General features: G+C 39.6%; 1 protein-coding gene across 1 annotated transcript; it reads right to left on the reverse strand.

The window, feature by feature from the left end:
- Positions 1-599: 599 nt before the first annotated feature.
- On the reverse strand, positions 600-7,503 carry F3 (coagulation factor III, tissue factor). The gene is made up of 6 exons (XM_049807329.1): positions 7,395-7,503; positions 6,160-6,274; positions 3,879-4,063; positions 3,292-3,473; positions 3,007-3,166; positions 600-1,816 (listed from the first exon to the last, which is right to left on the reverse strand). The coding sequence occupies exons 1-6, from the start codon at positions 7,468-7,470 to the stop codon at positions 1,677-1,679; spliced, it is 858 nt and encodes a 285-aa protein (XP_049663286.1). The 5' UTR covers positions 7,471-7,503; the 3' UTR covers positions 600-1,676.
- Between the last annotated feature and the right edge of the window lie 13,452 nt (positions 7,504-20,955).

Genomic DNA, 20,955 nt, shown 5'->3' on the forward strand with positions numbered 1-20,955 from the left:
TTGGTAGATTGTGATATTAATTTTATCCGATGTTATTCCTTCTCATAAATGCAACAGAAATCTTCTTTTAAAGCTTTGAGATATACAGCCAATTAGTGCCAACTACAAGACACTTTTTTTTTTTTTCTATTCCCTTGATTATTTTTGTGTGAGTGTGCACCTATCACCATCGTTAGCAGCAGCAGTATATACCAACATTAGTTGCAGCAGTTCTCACAGCGCCTTGAATGAACATCAGTACCACAAGCGGTACAGGTACCACTGTGGGAATCCCTATGTGATACCTCCAAAGAGATGTCTAGTATGCTTTTTGTTAGAATGAGAAGCTGTGACTGCAAACACTGAATAATTGCTCACATAGGCAGGCAGCTGAAAAGCAGCTTGGGACTCTTCAGAACCTTTCATCAGTTCATGAACCGTGGCTTCTCATATTTTTATCCTTACAGATAGTAGGTGCCCTGCTAGTCTATTTTGCAGGGTCCTGGTTAGACTTCTGGCAGCTTGCCTACACTGCTGTCACCAGGTAAGTTCCCTACATGCATTTTTAACTTCAGTTCTGGAATGAATGTTATGTTTCTTTTAAAAAAAGGAAAAGAAAGTTTTAGTTTCCCAGTCACCTTTATTTCACTAGAAAAGTATAAATTACCATCATAAATACAGATATCACCAGTATAAAAATTAGATTCTCATTTATAAAATAAATATTAAAATAGTCAAAGCAACAGGTACCTCCAAATCCCATCACCAAGATGATTTGTACCTCTACCACAGAAACTATTCATTCACCAACTGTTTAATTAAAAATAACATTCAAAATGCAGTAAATACTGCTACCTATGCAGTGCTTGCATGAAGTGAGTTACTACTGACTCAAAAACTGCAAATTATTTGTTCTAACACTTGCTTGGAACCATCAGACTACCCTGTCTGTATAATTCTAGGTGTAGTGTAATCTGGATATGCTTTCCAGATGGATAGCAGCTACCTACTTCAAGAATGTTCCTTACAAGTTGCCAGTACAATAGTTTTAGTTTGTTTACCTTTGATTGTCTACATCCAAAGATAAATAGACCAAGTTAATTTTATCCAATAAGTGCAGACATAGTAGTAGCATCTTTGTCACATCTGAACTACTAGATCATTTCACTAGTTAATAATGTTAAAAGAAAGTCAGATAAATACAGGTTTTGTTTCATAGAAACAGAAAAAAGTTCCTTTTAGTTAGGTAAAGGACATATATTTTTCAAAAGTAGTGTTTTTTTTCCCCTCACAAGTACCATAAATCTTCTGGCTCAGTAAAGCCATACTTTCAGAAAGTCTGTACCTGGTCAAGTCAAAGGTCCATCTAGTTCAGAGTCCTGTTTCAGACAAGACAATAGAAGGAGCTTGGGAGAGTATATGAGTAGGGTTAGGCTATTGTAACAGACCACCAGAATACTCTTCCAGCCTCCGGCCACTAGTGACACAGGGGCTTCCTGATATCTGGATTTTCATCTGTGATTGTCTAATGGATTTTTGAATCCATATGAAGTTTGGCCTTCAAAATTCCTGTATCAGAGAGCCTAAAAGGCTCCACTCAATTACCCAATTTATGTTTTTTGTTTTCATTTGTTGGTTTTTGGTTTTGTTTTTTTTTTTGCTTTGTATCTGTCACTAGTGTCCACGATAGTTTTTCCTTAGATGCTGTTAAGTGGTTCCTTTTCTCTTGCAGCTTTTGTTTTCTTGCGTTTACACAGGATCACTGATAGGACAACAGCAAGAGTGATGACTGCAATCACTATCACTGCTATGATGATAAAGACTTCTGCTCCATATTCTGTAGGGGAGGAAAAAAAATCCAAGATTCAGTTATCAGAAGCCGTAATATCACAGTGCTGCAAACTTTTAGAACCCACTTCACTGAACTTAAAAATGCTTTCTGTATTTTTCAGTATCACAGACATGGAGTGACCACTTCAGTGTGAACTGAATTCATTTTAATGTGAATTTGTTGGACTGAGGTAAAGCTTTATTTCACCTGGTTCACACTAGGTTTTAATCTAGTTTAGTTAGTGCACTAAAACACCATACTACCACCACAAGAATAAGTTAAACTGTTCCCCCTACTCCTGAATTATTTCTGTGAAACTAAGCCCAAGGGGACATTCATTCTAGGTTAGGTGCTAGAAAAAAACAGAAAAGATTTCTATTCAAGTTGTAATTTACTAGAATTCAACTATTGTGATAAACAAAAATATATACCTAGATAAGAAAGTTAATTTGAGAGAGTTAATTTGCCAATTTTAGAAGAGCTTTTCTACTTGGAGTGCAAATATTCTTATCTGGTGGGGAAGGAAGATACAGTACAGCAATGTGATATTATTTAATAAATATTGATGACTTTATATTGAATAAAGTGTTATCCAGATTGTTTGTCTGGAATTAGACTGGCTGATTCACCAACCACTCACTAACTTATTTACCAGTAAAGAAGTTAATCTGCCAGCCTCTGACCTTGTAATGTAACAGTAAAGAAAGTCTTAGTCTCATCATCTGCTTTTGAGTTAGTAACTGAAGTCCAGTTCAGACTACAAGTCAATGGAAATGCCTGTTAATGTAGGTTTCCAGCACTCCTATGTTTTAGAACTAATCCTTCAAGCACTTACTACGGGACCTGTTATTGGAAGGATCCGAGGAAAACAATCAGAAAACAAAAAAAAGAAGCTGAAGACTAATGTTGAGATCTGAAACCTCAGTAACCAGCCATCAACTCAGACAATTTAAAACTAATCAAAACAGTTTATCAAAACCCTAAAACCAACCCCAACTAGCTAAAGATGGTGGACTGTGAGTTCTTCCCCTGAGTTTCCATGTTCAGTCTGTGCCCTCTCACTTACACAGTAACTAGCATATTTTATAACTTAGGCATCACAATTTAAAGAGGTATAAAAATATACTCAGAATTGAAGCATCTTTTTGTTAGAATGCTAAAGACTTAATGACAGACAGACTTCACCAGATACCTACCATCTAAGATATTTCTTCCTATGCTGGTACAAAGCACCGTGCTTTCTTGACCGTTACGGTTTTCTCTGCGGGAGGGAATGATTCCCTGTATGTAGAAGCAATAGTTCTTTGTGCTGTCAATGCTTATTTCAAATTGATGGCTTTCTGTTGTTGCATCTTTCTGTAAAGCAAAAAAAAAATATTTCAAGAAAGTGTTCTCTGCAAAAGTGTTGGTTCTTAAGGTAGCACAGAAATTGTGTAGCTATAATACAGCTACAGAATACGTAGAAAGTAGTTAGACCTTACCCTTCCAGAACTTTGATCTTTCCAGTAATAGAGTTTGTATTCCAGGTCATGTTGGAAAATATCTCGAATACTTTGAAAGCTTCCATTAGGAAATGTATATGGTGTAAGTGGATCTTGGAACACAACATTCAGTTTGGAACCTTTCTGCGTGTGATTCTGTACCTCCGGTTTTCCGAGAACAGCTAAACAAGCATTTTTAGAATTAAAAAACTAGCATAATCTTTTCTACAGAACATGTTCTTTTTTTCTTCCTCCCTCTACTCTCTTTCCTCCTCAAATCTGTTATAAGTTTAAAGAGCCAAAGTAATACAGTGAAATTCTGGATTATTAACAAATATCTTCATCTAATACACAACATTAATAAAATGGCCTACTCTATGCAGCAAGAAAAAATGGTAACTAAAATGTTACACACTCCCCTACAACAGGGAAAGCTTTATGCCTGAATGTCGTCTTCTCAGATATCAGTATGGCTACTGTAAGAATCTATAGGAAAAACCTTTAGGCCCAATTAAACCCTGTTCAAGTCAACGGAAGTAATCTTGAAAGGAAGTTTATGATAAGATTTAATTGGCAATCCAACTTACTCTGACTATAAGGTGTAAATTTTTCAGAGACTGCAAAAGGTGGTTCTTCAAAGTTATCCATCCCCAAGGATGTTACAGACAGTATGTGTGCTGTGTAGGTCTCTTTTACATTCCTGAGCACATCAGTAACATCACACTCTGTTTCTGTTGTCAAAATACATTTTTTTTTAGTGTCAGATGTCTGCCTGAAAAGAGCAAGAAAGAAGCGTCAACACTTTCCAAACAGACTTTTACCTATTTAGATATGTTAAAAAACATTTTTTCCACTCAAACTCTATAGATTTCCCTCATCCAGTGGAACAGTCTTGCAGGTGTACTAGGCTGAAAAGAAGAAAAAACCTCAAAACCCACTATCCTGTACAGCTATTCACAATATTTCACAATTCAAAGTAGAATCAGGTAAATCAAATATGAGCCATAATAATTACAGAAATATGTTATTGGATACATATATAAATTAAAAATTCAATCTTTTATATGAATTGAATAGAAACCATAAGTAGTTCTGATTTTGGATTTTTCTGCAGTTGACTTATATTTTTTTTAAATATAAGATGCATAAATCACTTTGAAAGTGTTATCCTTGATGCATCTGAAAACTATCGCCTTAAGAAACCTCAGTTGTCCTAGGAAGCTCTGTTGACACCAATATTAACTGTTTAATGTGACAATGATGTCTCCTTATGTATGTCACCTGTGTTTGCATCTATGCAGGTGCAAATGTCACCAAGAACCAGGCAGTAGCAGCAATTTTCATTGCAGAATTACAATTTAAAAATATTGACAAAAACATGACCTATGCACTTCTCTTGATTTTTAAATTATAGAAAGCAGGTCCATTTACTTGAGAAATAATAATGAAACCAGGAAAAAGGTGTTAGTTCCCTATTTTACTTCCTAATAAGATGAATGAAAAAACAGATTAGGTATTACTACTTCAATCCTTTTCCCTGCTTTTGCTGGTGAACTAAGGAAAAGAAAAACTGTATGATCTCAGCTGAAAGAGCAAGAGTGCCAACTGTTTAGAAATTAACAAATGAGTTTTCCTCAAAGTCAGTCAAGTTTTGAGTCTCCTGAAATCCCTTCTCGCTTCACCAGATTTCTTATGATGTCACAGACCAGTTAGTGACAGTGTTCTAGAGATGCCTTGAAAAGAGACAGAGGAGATTTGATCTTTGTGATCAAACAAATATACTCTCTAAATTTACACAGATGAGAAAGCAAACATTTAAGCACACTTCATCCATAAGAGCAACTCATCTAAAGAAGTGCCTCTGTATCAGAACTACACCTGATTCTATACCAAATCTTGGGCAAACAAACTTAAATTTTTTACAAGCACAAATGGCTGGAAAGAAACTCCAGATTCATAAATTCCACAAAATTCATTCTGCTAAGTGTGTGCTTTTAAGTTTATTAATTTAATCACTCCCTTAAAAAAATAAAAGAGCACATCAGGCCATTGCACTGGTATTTCATCATTAGTCATGAGAAAGCTCTCATTTCTATGCCACTTTTACAGACAGAGGAGACTATAGTACCATATTTTCATTAATATGTAGGAGAGTTATGACGCAGTTTCCCTTTGGGGCATGGTTAATAACGGTCTATGAATTAATATGGGAGCTAAGAACAGCACAGATTTATTACTGAACTTCATGGAAGTTTTTGTGTAGTATTGAAAGAGGTGTTAGACACTTCACATAAGCTGGTTACTTTTTATGTCCACTGTATTTCATAGCTTACATAAAACATGATGACAGAGGAAGTCTCAACAGAGGTAGACGAACAAAGGTAATTTTTAGTATTACCCAGCAAGACACATCATTCATTTACTGTGATTCACCAATTAGAATAAAATGCAGACTCATATTTATCAGACACCTCCCAAGACTAAAGACGAAAGACTCAGTTCAGACACCTGGAAAGACATAAAAAGCTCAAGTTCTATCTAATACATGGTATGTCAGATTGAGTGTCAACTTCCTCAAAGTATCCTGGCCTAGATCTCCAGTACAGCTGGCCTGCACCAAACCCCAGAACTGAAATACTGATCCAAAGCTCAACTGTCTGTTTCTGAAGTGGGCAAAACCGGAAGCCTGAATCAGATATTTTTACAGTTGGATACAAAGAAGTATTAACAGCTGTGTTAGCAATTTTCCTAAGTCCTCATGTTTGGGCTCTCTTCCTGTTATATTTAGTCTCAGAAATATTCAAACACACTCTACTTGCATCTTCTTCAATTGCCGTTAATGGACACACCTTGGTGATATCTACTTACCCATGTATTTCTACTGTATAGAAGTAACCTGATGGTTTCGGTTGCCACTGTAGTATAGTTTTAAAATTGATAGAAGACCAAGTTATATTGACTGCTGTTGGTAGTTCTGGATTGCCTTTAAATACAGAAAAGAGAAGGGTGCCATCAGTCATCTCATGCATAATTCCTGGTTCCCTGCAGTCACCGTTCAGTTAAATGAAGCTGTCGCTGTTAACTGCTACTTGGAAATGTTCTCTTGGGGGAAACCGTATGTAATTCCTGGTTCCCTGCAGTCGCTGTTTAGTTAAACGAAGCTGCTGCTCTTAACTGCTACTTGGAAATGCTCTCTTGGGGGAAAAGGCTCAGTCCCGCCCTCTGGGCTTATGCTCATCTTACTAAAGGAATGTGTCCCGGCAGAAGCGAGAAATATGAGAAGAAAATTATTTTCCCTCTTGTAACTCCTAGGTGGCTGAGATAACTTATTCGGAGTTCCCTCTAAGGCTTCCTTTTTGATCCAAGACCTCTGAAGAAGCTACAAAAGCTCGAAGATACTCATGACGGTGTCCAAGCACCGAACCAGGGTGGCATGGCTCTGGAACATCCTTGGCTCTATCTGCCGCAGAAGGCGTTAGCTCCTAGTTTCCCCATTCGTTTATCTGGGGAGGACAAAGTCTTCGACGGTCGGTGCCTGACCTACGTGCTCCATCTGAGAGGGGCTGCCCCCGGGTGGGCCCGAGGCCCGGGCACAAGCGGAAGGCAGGCCCCGGCCACCCGGCAGCCCGCCGCCCGGCTGACGCCGCCGCTGCTTCGGGGAACTGCCCGGGAGGAAGCCAGAGCAGAAAACCCCGCGCGGCCCCCGCACCCTCTGGAAATCGGCGTTCCGCCGAGCGGCAGCCTGACTACCGCCGAAAGACCACCTCCCCCGCCCCTCCGGCGGGCTCGGAACCGGCGCCGAGGGAAAGACGCCGTGCGGCCCACTCCTCGCCGCTCTAGGTCGGCGGCCGCGCGCAGCTGCCGACCCCCGAGACGCTCCCCGGCACCGACCCGGCTACGGGCGTTGTTAAGGTTCCCCCGTCAGGGGAAACCGGCCCTCGGCGGCCCGAGCGCTCCGCCGCCCGGGTGCTGAAGCAGGGCCGGGCCGGAGCCGGGGCCCGCCGCCGCCCGCCCCCCGCCCTCGGGGTCCGGCGTCTCCCCGCCCTCGGGGCCGCGCCCCCGCCGCCTGTCCCCTCCGCCCGAGCCAGCGCCCCCCGACCCACCGGCGGCGGCGGCGGCCAGGCGCCACAGCAGGGCGCTCAGCACCAAAGCCCGTCCTGCGGCGACGGCGCGCAGCATCCTCGCGGGAGCGGTCCGTCGGGATTCCGTCGGGATCCCGGCGAGCTGCCGACGGGGCGGGAGGCGCCGGCTTATATCTGCGGGAGGAGAGGCGGGGACTGCCGGCGCCTCGCCCGCGGGGCAGCCCGGCGAGGAAGGCGGTGGGAGCGGCGGAGGCCGGGTGGCCGGCCCGGACGGGGTCACGGGCAACGAACGGGAGCGGGGCTGGCGGAAGCGCTTAGGCGTCGCCGGGTTGAGCAAGCGGAGGAGGGGATCTTCAGGGAAACTGGCTTCGCCGTGAGGAAAGGGGCGCTGAGGGCAAGGGCGGCACGTCCCGCGGGGGGCCGCGGCCCCGGCCCCGTGTCCCCGGGCGCAGGCCCACCTGGGCGTGCAGGGACACCTGGGCACGCCCGCAGCCCGTGCCTCCCCGCCGCCTTCTCCGTGCCCCCGGACACCCGCACCAGCCCTTCGCTTCCCGGCCGTAGGACGGAGTATCGGCGAAACCGGGCAACGCTTGACGACCGGGCTTCAACCGCTGCAAACCCGTGGCAGGCTGTCAAGGGCGAGGGGTGCTAGCACAACCCGGGCCGGGAAATGCCTGCTCTGGAGGGCAGCCGGTCCTGCGGAAGCGGTGTTGGGTTAATCAACTTGGGCCCTGTAAATTCCGAAGGGCTAAGTATCTCGGCACTTGCCTCGCCACACCAAACGTTTGACACAACCGTCCGGCTAGCTCGCACCCTCTGTGCGCTCGCTCTGTGCACGCGCCTACGCGAACCCCGCTGAGGCCCGCCAGTCATACGAGACAGCAAGTAAGGCTCAAGTGTTCAGGGGTTTGTAGCTCACTTCTCCCATAAATCAGGGGCCCGTTAACCCTCTTCCTACAAGCTGACATCGGAAAGGCACGCCGCTTTCGCAGGTAACAGAGAATCTGTCTCTGACAGAAGGTTCTCTGAATCTCAGCCTGCAGCCTCTGCGACAGGCTGCCTGGCCTCTGGTGTATATATTGCTGTTTCTCACGGTGCTGCCTTTCTAAGCACCTAAAGCAAGCTTTTGGAGCCGGGGGCTTGCGTGCTGTGTTTTCGTCTAATACTCAAGCTCTAGAGGGAGCTGTGTTCGCACTTAGGCTCACAGTTCGTCTGCGGGGAAGGTGGGAAACAGGTTATGTAATAGAACATATTATGTAGTTAAGGGGGGTGGATGCCTTTTATGGTGTTAAGCTGACTCTTCTTTTTATTTTGATGCTGATTTGTACAATGTTTTGTACCTAGGAAATACAAGTAGGAGGGGAAGACTAACGGGGAAGTTTCATATTTAATTGCCTTTAATTTTCATGAGCGACCACACTCTTAGATGCAAGCAATCAGTTCTGTTTCACAATGCAGAATAAACGCATGTGGACCAAACTACAATATCCATTTAAACTGGAGTCTGCATTAGAATTCGTACAGTGTGTTCCGAGGTGCACCTAAACCCCGGATTTTTAAATTATCAGCATACCTTCATTAAAATCCAGCCATACACCTTCTAATTTTCCTGCCTTGTCTTTGGTCAAATTTCAGTGCTGTCTCTATGCAGCTGTATGTCAGCATTACATCAGCCAAAAAGCTCGCATGCTTTTAACTTTGTGTAGAACATAGCTCTTGTGTGACTAGATTTTCAAGATTGTGACCTTGTAAGATCACAGCTGATTTCCACAGGACTTTACAAAGAGAAACAATACTCACTTGTTTAAAGAGAAGAGGTGCTAATATAAAACTTTAAATCACCTTTAGGCTCTAATTCCTGTTAATTTCCTTGTAGTTCAGTCACAAAAGATGGAAAGCAGGTCAGTGGTGGTTTCCAGTTTTTATGGAGATGATCTCAGTACCCCCTTCGGCCCATCCTTCTCACTCCCACCTCTGCTGTCATGACCTACCATACTTGAGATAGGTGGGGAACCCTCCAGACCCTGTCCAGACTAAGCAGCTTGACCAGTGTTACCTTATTCCAATTTCCAGCAAGATATTCCAGTGTTCACTGATGCTAGACATCCTGCTCCATGCTGTGGCATGAGACAAGGAGGCCACCAGCTTACCAGAGTGGTGGGAATCAGAGCCTGAGCAAAAGGTTGTGCATGGATCAGGCCTGGGGGGGGGCGGTGGGGGGGTGTGGGTGTGGGGGGGTGTGTGTGTTTTGTGGTTAAAGGAAATAAATAGAGTAACTTTACCAAGCTAGCCATTCTGAGGGAAGGAAGTCGAAGGCAACATTTGAAAGCTGGGGGGAAAGACAGCATGCCAAGGGGACAATGTAGCTAGATCAGGTTGGCAGGGGAAGGGCGTGATGGACAAGGGAGAAGCACTGAGGTGAGGAACTGCTGCTGTTGCCACCTCTGCTCTTCTTTGTCCTCTCTCACCAAGTCTCGGTGCAGATTTGGCCAAAGAATGAGAACAGCTCAGCACTGCCTGACTCCAGGCATCAACCACTGTGGGAGAGGAGAGGAAACCTATGCTGCCTGACGTGGGCTGATGCCTCTGAGCTGGAAATCTGCTCAGCAGCTAGTGACTTAACTGTGACATTCTGGTCACATTTCCTGCCCACTTCAGTGGTATTTCAACAGCTCGTTTAAGACAGAAAATTTTCCTCTTATTTCAAATATATGTTGCTTATACGCAGGCAAGCACTAGGCTGACTTAGAGCTCTGGCAGTTTGTCTAGAAATTTAGAATTTGGCTCCCATAGTGGAATGTCAAAATTTAAGTATTGACTCTGTACATGTCTCTAAACTGACTTAGTCATCCTTTGCTCATTTTACAGTCAGCAGAGAAAAAATTCATTCCTAAGGTGAAATCCATGTTTTCCTAGTATAGGCATCTAAAGGAAGTCAGATTAATCTATTTAAATATTGAAATAAATGGGACATTTCTATTGATGGAGGCCAGGACCTTACTATGACCTTCTGGAATATGCGGGAGACATGCAAGAGCACAAGCCTGGCTGCATGCTTTAGGTTAGGAGATGACGACTTCTGCTCTGTGACTTCTTCACTCTGGCAAACTTAGTGGAATCAAGGTTATTCACCATTGGGAAAGTTTGCCAGATTACAAGCAGATTCTATAGATTTTCTTTCCTTGATATCTATACCATAGAACAAATCCACACATTGATTATGGGAAAAGTGAGGAGAAAAGCAAAACTAAAACTGTGAAACTCCAGTTTTTTGAAAGAGACACGTGTATTAATTTTTATCATATGATCTGCCAGATCTCTAAACTGGTTAGCCTAGAGAGGACTACAAAATAATTTCTTGCTTAGGAAAGCAATTTCAACATCATGTTTTCTGTACTATCATATATAATTGTTGACATTTAAGTGGAATGCCTCGTGTGACAACAGTAACAAACAAGTTTCCTTACGCTGATAGTTTTGCAAGATTGTAAGTAATATTTTGTAATACTTATTAATGTTTTGAAATACTGTAGTGCTATAAAACATTCATCATTCCATGCTAGCATAAAAGTCGGCAATATTGTCATGCCCGACGGTGTAAAATGTACTTGGGTGTGTAAGATTTGAAATCCCTGGGAGCTTTTTCCAAAATGAAATTGCTCCTGATATTTCTCCTTTCACTTGGCTTTTCAGTTCTTTGTTTAATTTGTCTCAGTGATGCATATGATTGGGTAATTAATTTATTTATACAATTAATTCTATTTAATTAGATAAAACAAAAATTAAGGGAGCAACCTCTGACTTGGTACCTGCTTCTATAAATATCTTAGTATTTATCTTGCAGAGCTGCTGTATCAAATACTGTGTTATAAATGCATACACAGACTTACAAATGCCACTGCCTTTTAAACATTGTGTTTTAGCAGTGCTATAATTAATATATTTGGTAAGTGAAACAGCTTTGTTAAGTATAAAATATTTGTCTAGTGTGCTAGTAAACAGGCTGTGAAAGTCAATAACATACACTGTGGGTACCTGACATAGGTCTTCGTTCTTTCAATCTTTTTCAGTTCCAACCAATTTTCTAAAAGGAAAAGGCCCTTCAAAAGTCTTGAAATGAGGGCAATTTTACATCAAAATTTTCTGTCTGTGTCTGTAAATGCCTTAAAATCATCAGTTAATTTAGATTATATACAGCCTGTGGGTTGTATTGCACCCATTTTATACTTAGGGAGGAAACTGTATTCACCCAGCTCTTCTGTGGATATGCTGAAAGTCTATGGTGAAGTCAGGAATGTACAATGTCTTGATTTAATACTAATTTCTCTTCTTGTGTCATAATCACAAGATTATGCTTTTTTTTAAGCAAAGAAACATTTCTATCTATGGAATGTCTCTATTGAAGATAGAGGGAAAATATAGAAAATTAAATTCAGTATGTAGATACTTCATAAATCTTTAGAAGCTAACTCGTTTGCACTAATGTTCTGCACCAAGGCATGGAGGGTATGAGAATTCATTAGATACATGCACTGGTCAAAAGTTACTCCTGTCACCGAGCAATTCTGCAGTGCTCTCCAATTATTGCTGGCCTATTTTTGTAGCTGGTAAACAGCTGCATCTTCCTTAACTGTAACGTGAATTGCAGGTGGTGATTACACCAATGAACATCAAGTCAGAAAAAGCAAAGAGACTACAAACAGAGCTTACATAAAAAGGGCTATATTGACAAAATTTGTGTAACAGTGTTTGTAATTAAGAGGATTTGTATAATGTTGTAAAATTGGTTACCAAGTCCCCTTTTTGATGCACAGAAACTGAATTAGTATAATTTTACCAATGTCTGTAGTAAGCAATGTCATTAAACTAGTGTAATGGAGTGAAGAACCAACTTTTATACCTAAAAGTAGCTGTGTTTATTCCTGAAGTCTCCACACCAATGAAAGTCCCAGTGTGGTAAATTCCTTCTGCATCTCTAATTTATTTAAACTACTATAAATTATTCTATGATTCTAAAACCACCTTGTGATTTTATAAAATCACATGTAGCTTAACTGAAAATAACAAAGTTGCACTGGGATAGAACTAGTTTAAAATTTAAATCCACATCTGACATTAATGGGACTTCCTTTCCCTTGTTGAAAAAAATAATGAATAAGCAAAATTGATATAAAAATTGAAATTAGCAAAAGATACTTCTTACAGGGGAATCACATGTACAGTATTAATTTCTCATTGATATTAGAAATCCTGAAGCAAATCTTTGTATGGTTTTCTGATACTCTGCTTTCAAAATTTGTTTTGTTACCCCATTAGTCATACACACATCCCCTCACTTATCATACAGATACTTTAAAAACAGACACTAGCTAAAGAACAAATTTGTGGGAGTTTTTGGGTGTGGATTGGCTCTGGGATCCAGCATGGAAATGATGCCTGCTTGGGAGGCAGGGGAGGCATCCCAGGGAGGGAGGCTTCGAGCCTTTCCTACACTGAAAATTCTTGTCAACATCGCTTTGGTGTTAACTCCAAATTACTGGCTGCTTTCCCGTTTCTTACTCACAGAAACACTTGTGATGCATTTACTACTCTTTTCAAAATACTGTTTTGCAGCATTATTAAAATTCTTAAAAAGGAATTTGACCTACAGGTTTTTGTACATTTAATTTCTGTTATCTTCAGGGATGCCTTGAGTTAAATAAGATTGTGTAAATGAAAATTTAAACTACACTTTGCTTAGTTTGATGCATGGAAGACTTTTCAGAAAGTGAGTGGCTATAGCAATACCACAGATGTGTTGTCAGGAGTGGTAAGGTACTGCTATACACAGCTGTGTTTATTTACTAGTGATGGTATCCTGCTAGAGGGCAAGTAATTCTAAGCAGTAATAAATGTCATTGAAGCACAACAGAAACTATGGAGATAGAGACACTAAATTGTATTGATTCCTTCTGTGCCTAGATGCTTTTGGCTAGCCTAACCAAAGTGTTATGAGGCTGAATCTGTTGTTTGACACTGTGATGCTCTCTGTCTTCCCTTTATTCCAGGTGTTCCACCACAACTGTGAAGTAGCCTCTTAGAGTAATCATTTTACCCCAGAATATCTTAATTACATAAGTTAATCTTGCAGTTCCTATGCATCTCTCTCATAAGATTTATTTTTTCCCAAATGATGCTAGACACAAGTGCAACTACCAGACGTTATTTACTTAGGTTTTCTTCCAGTGCCTCAGTTTGTGAGGAAGTGGCCAAACTGGAAAAAAAACCCAAGGCAACATAAATATTAAGTGACAATAAAACCTGTTTAGAAGGAGGCATGTACATTAATGGTAACATCTTTTTTTCATATTGAATTCAGTCTTGGCTCATGACTTCTTAATTAAGTAACTGAAATAAATTCATTTTACTAGGCGGTTATTTAAAACTCTTAGTAAAAATTATTTCCCTTCCTCACCAATTGTTAAAAAATGCTGACTTTTTAATATTAGATGTGGCATATATAACTTCTCTGTGAAGGTAGTGGTAGTCAAATTCAGTGTTCTTTAAAAATATTTGGTGTGAGCATGCCTTGAAGGTTAGGCAATTAGACGGGTAAAATAAACAAAGCTTCAGTTGAACAAATGTAGTCCCTAGGCTGTCATGAAACTCATGCTTAGGAACTGTGAGAGAGGAAAAGGTAAACTGTACTCTGTTTGACTTGGTTATTATAATGTTTAATCCTCTTGTAATACAGCTTTCTCTTTTGGAGTCATTTGATACACCAAAAACCATTCTGTACTAAAGTTAACCAGCAAAATTAAATTGGCAGTTTCTTTAATATCCTGCATCTCTGTACTTTGATATTACATTACTTTGTTCATACTGCCTTTATTGCTGACTTGGGGGTGAGTAGATTAAAGAAAATTCTGGATTTAGTCATTGGACAGAATTAGCCTGCTATGCCAGCATAGCTCCTCTGTTGTACAGCCCAGGAGACTTCATTCTGAAAGGATTTCTCCACTTCCCAAATCTGCTTATGTGTATCATACCCCAGGAGAGTCAATGAGCTTATCAAACATAGGTTTAACTTTTAAAAATATATCAGAAGTTCCCACTTAGCACTGGAGTATATAGAGAACTTTTTCACTATCCTGTATATTGAATTACAGTCTGTGCACCAATAATGACATTAGGTAGGTATAGCTTTGCTTCCAGCTTCAGATGATAGATTGTTGTGTCCTTTCAGTTATCTTTCTGTTCCCTCATAGTATCACATTTTTCTCCTTCCTGAAGAACATTAGTTAAGTGGTGTTGCGTTGCACACTGCAATTCTTATGTTATTATAGCTTACTACAAGACTCAGCATTGATTGCCTCCTTGATTGGAGGATTCTGAAAGCTTTCTGTACAAGGGGAGATGGCTGATTTGTAATGATTGTCATGTATCAGTCACAGTACAGTCTTTAGTTTGAGCTTTCTAAGTTTGTATTGCAATTAATTTAGTGAACACATATATGATCATAATCGCTGGAATTTAATATCCTTGCGTTTCTCTCTTTCCTCAGAAAATGAAGCGTGCCAATGGTAGCTAAAATTGTACTTCATAAAATATTAGCTACTCTGTGATTAAAGAAGGGTTTTTGTTTAGGGATTTTGAAAATAAATAATGGTATATTGCTCAGAAAAATACAACTTAAAATAAAGTTATATTTTATTCTTTAATAAAATCACAATGGAAAGAACACTATCCAAACAATATGTGTATTATCTATTTAACTTGACATTATTGCTTACAGTTTACTGAATAATTAAATATCACTGTAAAGTATCAATATTTTTTTTAAAAATACAATAATGTAAATCAGATATAATATTTACCGAAATTAGTGCATTGTGCTCCCAGTGTAGGACTTAAAATTTTATTTTAAAGGAATAAAGAAAATATTAAAAGACTTAAATGGCTAATGCAGCACCATTGGTTTGAGCTCAGAGTTCATCATCATTGTGACAAGAAATAGTGAATTTTGTCTTCCAGGTGTTGTGAGTGAAAGAAGGATTTGAGTCTTGCTGTTCTCTGATGTCAGTTACTATTGACAAAATACTGGCAGAGACCATATCACTTATTAGTTTTTCTCTGCTGCTTCAGGTTATTTGTCAACTCAAATCATAAAGTTCAGTGTAAAGATCTTAAAATTTTAGCCCTACCAAAAACCTATGCAAACAGAGGGACATTGCTGTTGCTAATCAGCTTCTTAGCTGTCCAGTTTAAAGGGAAAGAAACATCTTCGATCTGATCTAAGAAGGTCTGAATCGGTTTTCTGAAGTTTCTATACACTGGTCTTTGCAGACATACTCATTCTCTGTATTTGAACATCATAAACAATTTTAACTCAGCCAGTTTGAGGACAAGATGATTACAGCATAAACTACTATGAGCTAAAGCATTACATTCCTCTGTGTGGAGCAATCCTCCTGTAGTGGTCAGCACCCAAATGCATTCTTTCACCATATCAGAGGGGTAACAGAGTGCACTTCTACTGAACTGTGTGAATTGATTTAAGAGTTAGTAAAGAATGGGTGAGGGAAAACTTCCAGTAACCAGTATTTAGCTAGAAAAGCTGTGTGGTTTGTTAGCAAAGTGCTAAATGTTGAACACTGAAAGTCTCAAGGATTTTAAAACAACTGTGTCATTATATTCTCTATTTTAATGCCTTAATAGTCAAGTTGGAGTCTCTTGTAAAGCCTAAATGCTGACATTCCAAAACTTTGACACATAGCTGTTTGATTAGCTGTGTTTGGAGCTTTTTGAATGTATTTGAATGGAATGTAAAGTAAATAGAGGAAATATGTTCTTAGGTTGAATGTTTTCCTTAGAACAAAGAAAAACTAAAAATGGATAACATTGATCAGTCTGAATTTCAGATTCTTTTGCTCATAAAGAATGTGTCCTTTCAGATTATTCTGCTAACAGCTAGACATAGCCTACGTTTTTAAGATTTTATTTGAGTCTGGTTATGATTGTTCTTTCCCCATGATATTTAAATTCAAAATAACATCAGATCAGTTTTTGTTTCCTGATATCGGTCTCCATCATCTAAACCACACTGGGCCATCCTGACTCCCCCTGATACCTGCAGGAACGTCTTGGACTATGTACCTGTTCCCCTACCACCTAATTTGGTTCCTTTTGTTTTAAACAGTGTGGTTGGTATCTGATTGATATATGACAATTGTTAGTATGGGAGGAAAAGTACCTTTCGTATAAAGAGAAAATACTCCTTGGCTATCTAAGACATCTAGACAGTCAAAACCATTCCTCTGTAAGCTTCCAATTACAAACTTAGGCTCCTCAGTGCTGTGGTGAACTAGTAGCGAGAGGTACGTCTGCTGGTTGCAAGTCCCCAGGTTAGTGGAAACTTTCAAGTACTATCGCCTAGGTCTTTTCCAAATGTTGCATACTTCACCACTTTAAAGGGTTTTATAAACTCAAAGCTAACTTGCATTTAGACAGAAATCAGAACTACGCACTCTTTAAATATGGTAATGTAGAATAAGACAGAAAAGAAATGAAAGCACATGTTAAAGTTCTCTACTCATTCTTTCCTGCAAGACACAGTCCTGTCCTCTAGGTTTGCACTTTCCCCACAATCTTTCCTGGATTGCAATAAGAGTCCCTTTAGGTCCCTAGAAAAAGCTTTTTTTAAACTCAATTTGGAGAGTTGGCTGCATGTTTGCTCCCTGATCTTCTCAGCAGTCTCCCATTATCTGCTTTTATTGCAAACCTCTCCTTGCTATGCCTCTAACTCATTCTTTTTCACCCTTTCTTTTTAGCAGAATATAAAATACAAGGCACAATGAACTGCAAACAAATGAGATATAGCATCTATTGCACCATTAAAACAGATTGCAATTCTGCAATAAAGATTCCTTTGTAAGAAGAACTCTAAAATTATCTCAAATGCTACAGGCCCTGAATTTTGTGGCTAATCATTAGTTTATATGCATTTGCTTATCTTTCCCCCTGTGGGCCACTTGAACCAAAGACTTGTCAGTTCTTAAATAGGTAAGTGCCACAATCAAATGATGTGAATTGTCTCCTAATAACTCCCAAAGATTTGGCAAAAGGCTTTCAGACTTTTCTAAGTTTATAGAGCAGGGTCTTAGGACTTCTTCTAATACTGGCACAAATACATCTAAAATTCCCAGTAAGATGTTAAGGACAAAGTTGTGAAGAAAAACTATTTTTCATGTACAGAATGTGATAACCTCAGGGGATTGTTATCTGTAGAATCCTTGTAAGCAGTTGTCCATCTTGGACACGTGATGAATGATAGGAGACACTAGTGAAATCAGCTGAGGTGTAGGTAATGCTTGTCTGAAGTCTAGCTTTCCATATAAGCACTCTTATTTGACATTCAATGTACACCTGTGCCAGTCAGCTTAACCTACTTTGATAACAAACATTGTGATGTGGAATAAGAGCATGCAGAAAGGGAAAAGCACGAATTTTCCAGGTCCTCTCTGTGAAGAAACAGCCCTTAACCATTTTCCACATCTGGGATTCATGTCCTAGAAGAATTTTGGTGTATTGCCTATAGATACACAGTTGAACAAAGTGTTCATTGAGAACCAGATTCACCTGAACAGGATGCACAGAAGACATGCCTTCAAAAGAAAGGTGTAACCATCACCACAACCCAGAAGTTATAGTAAGTAGGACAAAATGTAGTATTGTCTTAAGGCCTCTAAGTTACAATTGATGTTACTGTGCAGTACTTCTTCATTTCCAAAATAGCTTCTAAATCACTGTATAGCAAGTTATTTACTAGATCTGCTTAAAAAAAAATAAAAACAAACCCAGCATTTTCTATCATCACATTTGACTTGAATGGCATTTAACATGCTTTTCATGTAACAAAAGTGCAATTGAATTCAGAATGAATGAGAGAGACATAAGAATTTCAGAAACATGATGCTTATCAACTTAAGAAAGGAGTTTATGAATTCATAAGTCCTTGAGTGGTGTTCCTGAAAATAAAATGGGATTTCATACTTACGTAATGAAGTCCAGTTCATTAAAAAAATAGCAGCACTCCAGCAGATACAGGATGCACTGTTTGAGAAGAGGGTTGAAAACAGGACTGCTTAACTTGTAAGTCTCATAACTTCTCAGATACCTGATAAGTCTAATGTTCAAAGAGTATGCAAAGCAAGTATAGTCTTCCCCTGCTATTCAGTGGAATTGTTCCTTGTTTTTCACTTCAGCTTTTGAGGAGAGGACATAAGAAGAGGGAAGCAAATAGAACAAGGTTGTGTCTTATAATGATGCAGAAGCATACCTACATTTATGCAGGTGTATAGAGACAGCACAGTATACCTCATGCTGAATCACATACATATATGTCGAGCAGTTAACCTTGTTGGAAGTAGTTCCCATTTTCCAGTGCAAGTCCTATATGCAGGGAAAAAAACTGGCTGTACATCTTGCATAGTTTCTGCACAGATGCCTTTGTGCTGATAAAGGTCAGGGTGTACATTGAGTATCAATGCAATAAGAACCCCCTCTGCTAGTAGTACATTATTTTTTGTTAGGTATGGAAAGATTTGGAAAGCTTTAGCTAGATATGTGTAGCTTTGCCTTTCCTTGTGAATAATCTGTAGCATCTGTGCTGATCTTTTCCTTTATCAAATACAATCTTGTGCAATATTGCAAGACATTGAAGGCAGATAACAGTGTGCTGATCAATTAGCAGTCCCAAGAAGAGTAAAATAGGCTTTGGACATTCTTTTTGCAGTCCTTGATAGTACTTCCATTTTCCCACATTCATTTTTTTTTTCATGATCAGCCCTGATAAATTTTCCTGGAATGCTTTAGAAAAAAGAAGCTTATATTTCTAGATCATCTGATTCCAATCTTAAGTATTACTTTATTTTGTTATTAACTTGGCTGGAGTTTTAAGAGCTTCAAAGTCTTGCAATTAAAACATAAAATGTGGCTAGGCAAACAAAATCTTGAACTGCATTTTTCAAATGCTTCACAGGATCCCTTCCTCCCTCTCTCCTCTTATTCTGAGACCCATACTTGGCATAGGCACCTCTTGACATAGAGCAGAGGCTTGAGCTAAGATTGTATCACCCTGGGGTTTTAAAATCTCAGGAGGAATTTGAACCCGAGGTGTTACCTTTTCAAACACATAGTACTGCCAGGCAGAGACAGTCATTCAATGGAGGAGGTGGAATTCCAGTAAGAGAGGCCAGAATTGGCTGGATTTCAGCTTCCAAACTCTTTTGATGTAGTCTTTGAACTCTTACTGCACAATTCTTATATCCAGACTTGCTGTCTTGTGTCAAGTCCAAAACCATGTCCCCAGAATCTGACAGATTGTCTCCAATCCTTCTGTTCTTCTGTCTTAAATATTTCTGAACACTTTATAGATTCTTGTCCAAAACCCAAACTCATTCAAAGTTCAGTGAGTGTTTATTCTTTGTTACTTTGTTTGAAGACTGGCTGAATTAATTGGGAAGTCATGTGTAGTGGTGTGCAAAATACACAACTAACAGTTTTGATTCTGTAATGAGATTTTTGGATTAAGCATGAAGAGAATTTCCTCTTTCATTGCTTGTGCTAATTCCTAAACCTTCATATGATAAAGATTATGCTACTTCCATTTTCTAGGAAAGAAAGGAGGTAGCACTAGAAACTGGAACACAGACACTTTCTGAATATAAATATGGGCTGCTTTGCCCATGAATTGACTAATGCATTGCTCAATGATTCATTTGAATCAGGAATCTCACAAACAAAAAATACTAGACTCACAAAAGCTTTTATGTGCTACTTGAAAGAAAGGATGGAGTCAGACACTTCTTGGTCTTAGACTTGATGGCATAGAAGAAATTAGAAGTTGAAACAAACTAACAGAAGTACACAGGGAAACACATTTTCTTGCTGCCAGGAAAGAAACAGGCAAATTTTGTTCTGCCTCTGGTTATTTTGCCAGTGATCAGCAGTGTAGAATCCCATTTGAGAAAGGCAGGCAGGGGACCAGCTTTTATTAGTCTCTTTTGCCATCTCTCCTTTCTTTGCTGCCTGTAACTTACATTCATACCTTGCCCTAATTTAATTCTGAAAGGTCTGTTATTTAAAAAGGAATGTTGCAGATAAAAATGCTGCTAAGTTAAACTGACACTCTAGTTAGTGTCTATAATAGTGCTACATTTTGCCTTGATCAGTTGGCAAATATGGCTTGTGTTCCACACGTTTCCATAGTTGTTGCTCAGCAACTAATTCCCCTATTAGTTGTGGTTTTAATTGCCTTCACTGAGCTGGGTTCTTTAGCTCCTTCCAGGTCTGTTCGACCAACTCTCCCAGTTCTCTCTCTCTCAGTATAGAAGCGCAAAGTAAGATACTGTTAAGTACAATGGAGATAGAATTAACATTAGATTGTTTTTGCATCTTTAACTCAATTTATCCTGCAGAAGTGTAGTTCCAGGTGAAATCTTTTACAATAATTTGCCTTCAGACACAGGGGTAATTAATATAAGGAAAAATATGCCAAACATGTATTAATTACATCTGTTCTTGTTTTTTTCCTGTATAGCTT

Source organism: Accipiter gentilis, chromosome 8, assembly GCF_929443795.1.
Source record: "Accipiter gentilis chromosome 8, bAccGen1.1, whole genome shotgun sequence".
In the NCBI taxonomy this organism is placed as follows: domain Eukaryota; kingdom Metazoa; phylum Chordata; class Aves; order Accipitriformes; family Accipitridae; genus Astur; species Astur gentilis.

Excerpts from the sequence above, each read along its gene's own strand:
- F3 (XM_049807329.1), bottom strand. The coding sequence starts at position 7,470 with ATGCTGCGCGCCGTCGCCGCAGGACGGGCTTTGGTGCTGAGCGCCCTG. Across the intron at positions 3,167-3,291 it reads AAGATCAAAGTTCTGGAAGG|AAAGATGCAACAACAGAAAG; the intron begins GTAAGGTCTAAC and ends TTTGCTTTACAG. Across the intron at positions 1,817-3,006 it reads AGGAAGAAATATCTTAGATG|AATATGGAGCAGAAGTCTTT; the intron begins GTAGGTATCTGG and ends CCTCCCCTACAG.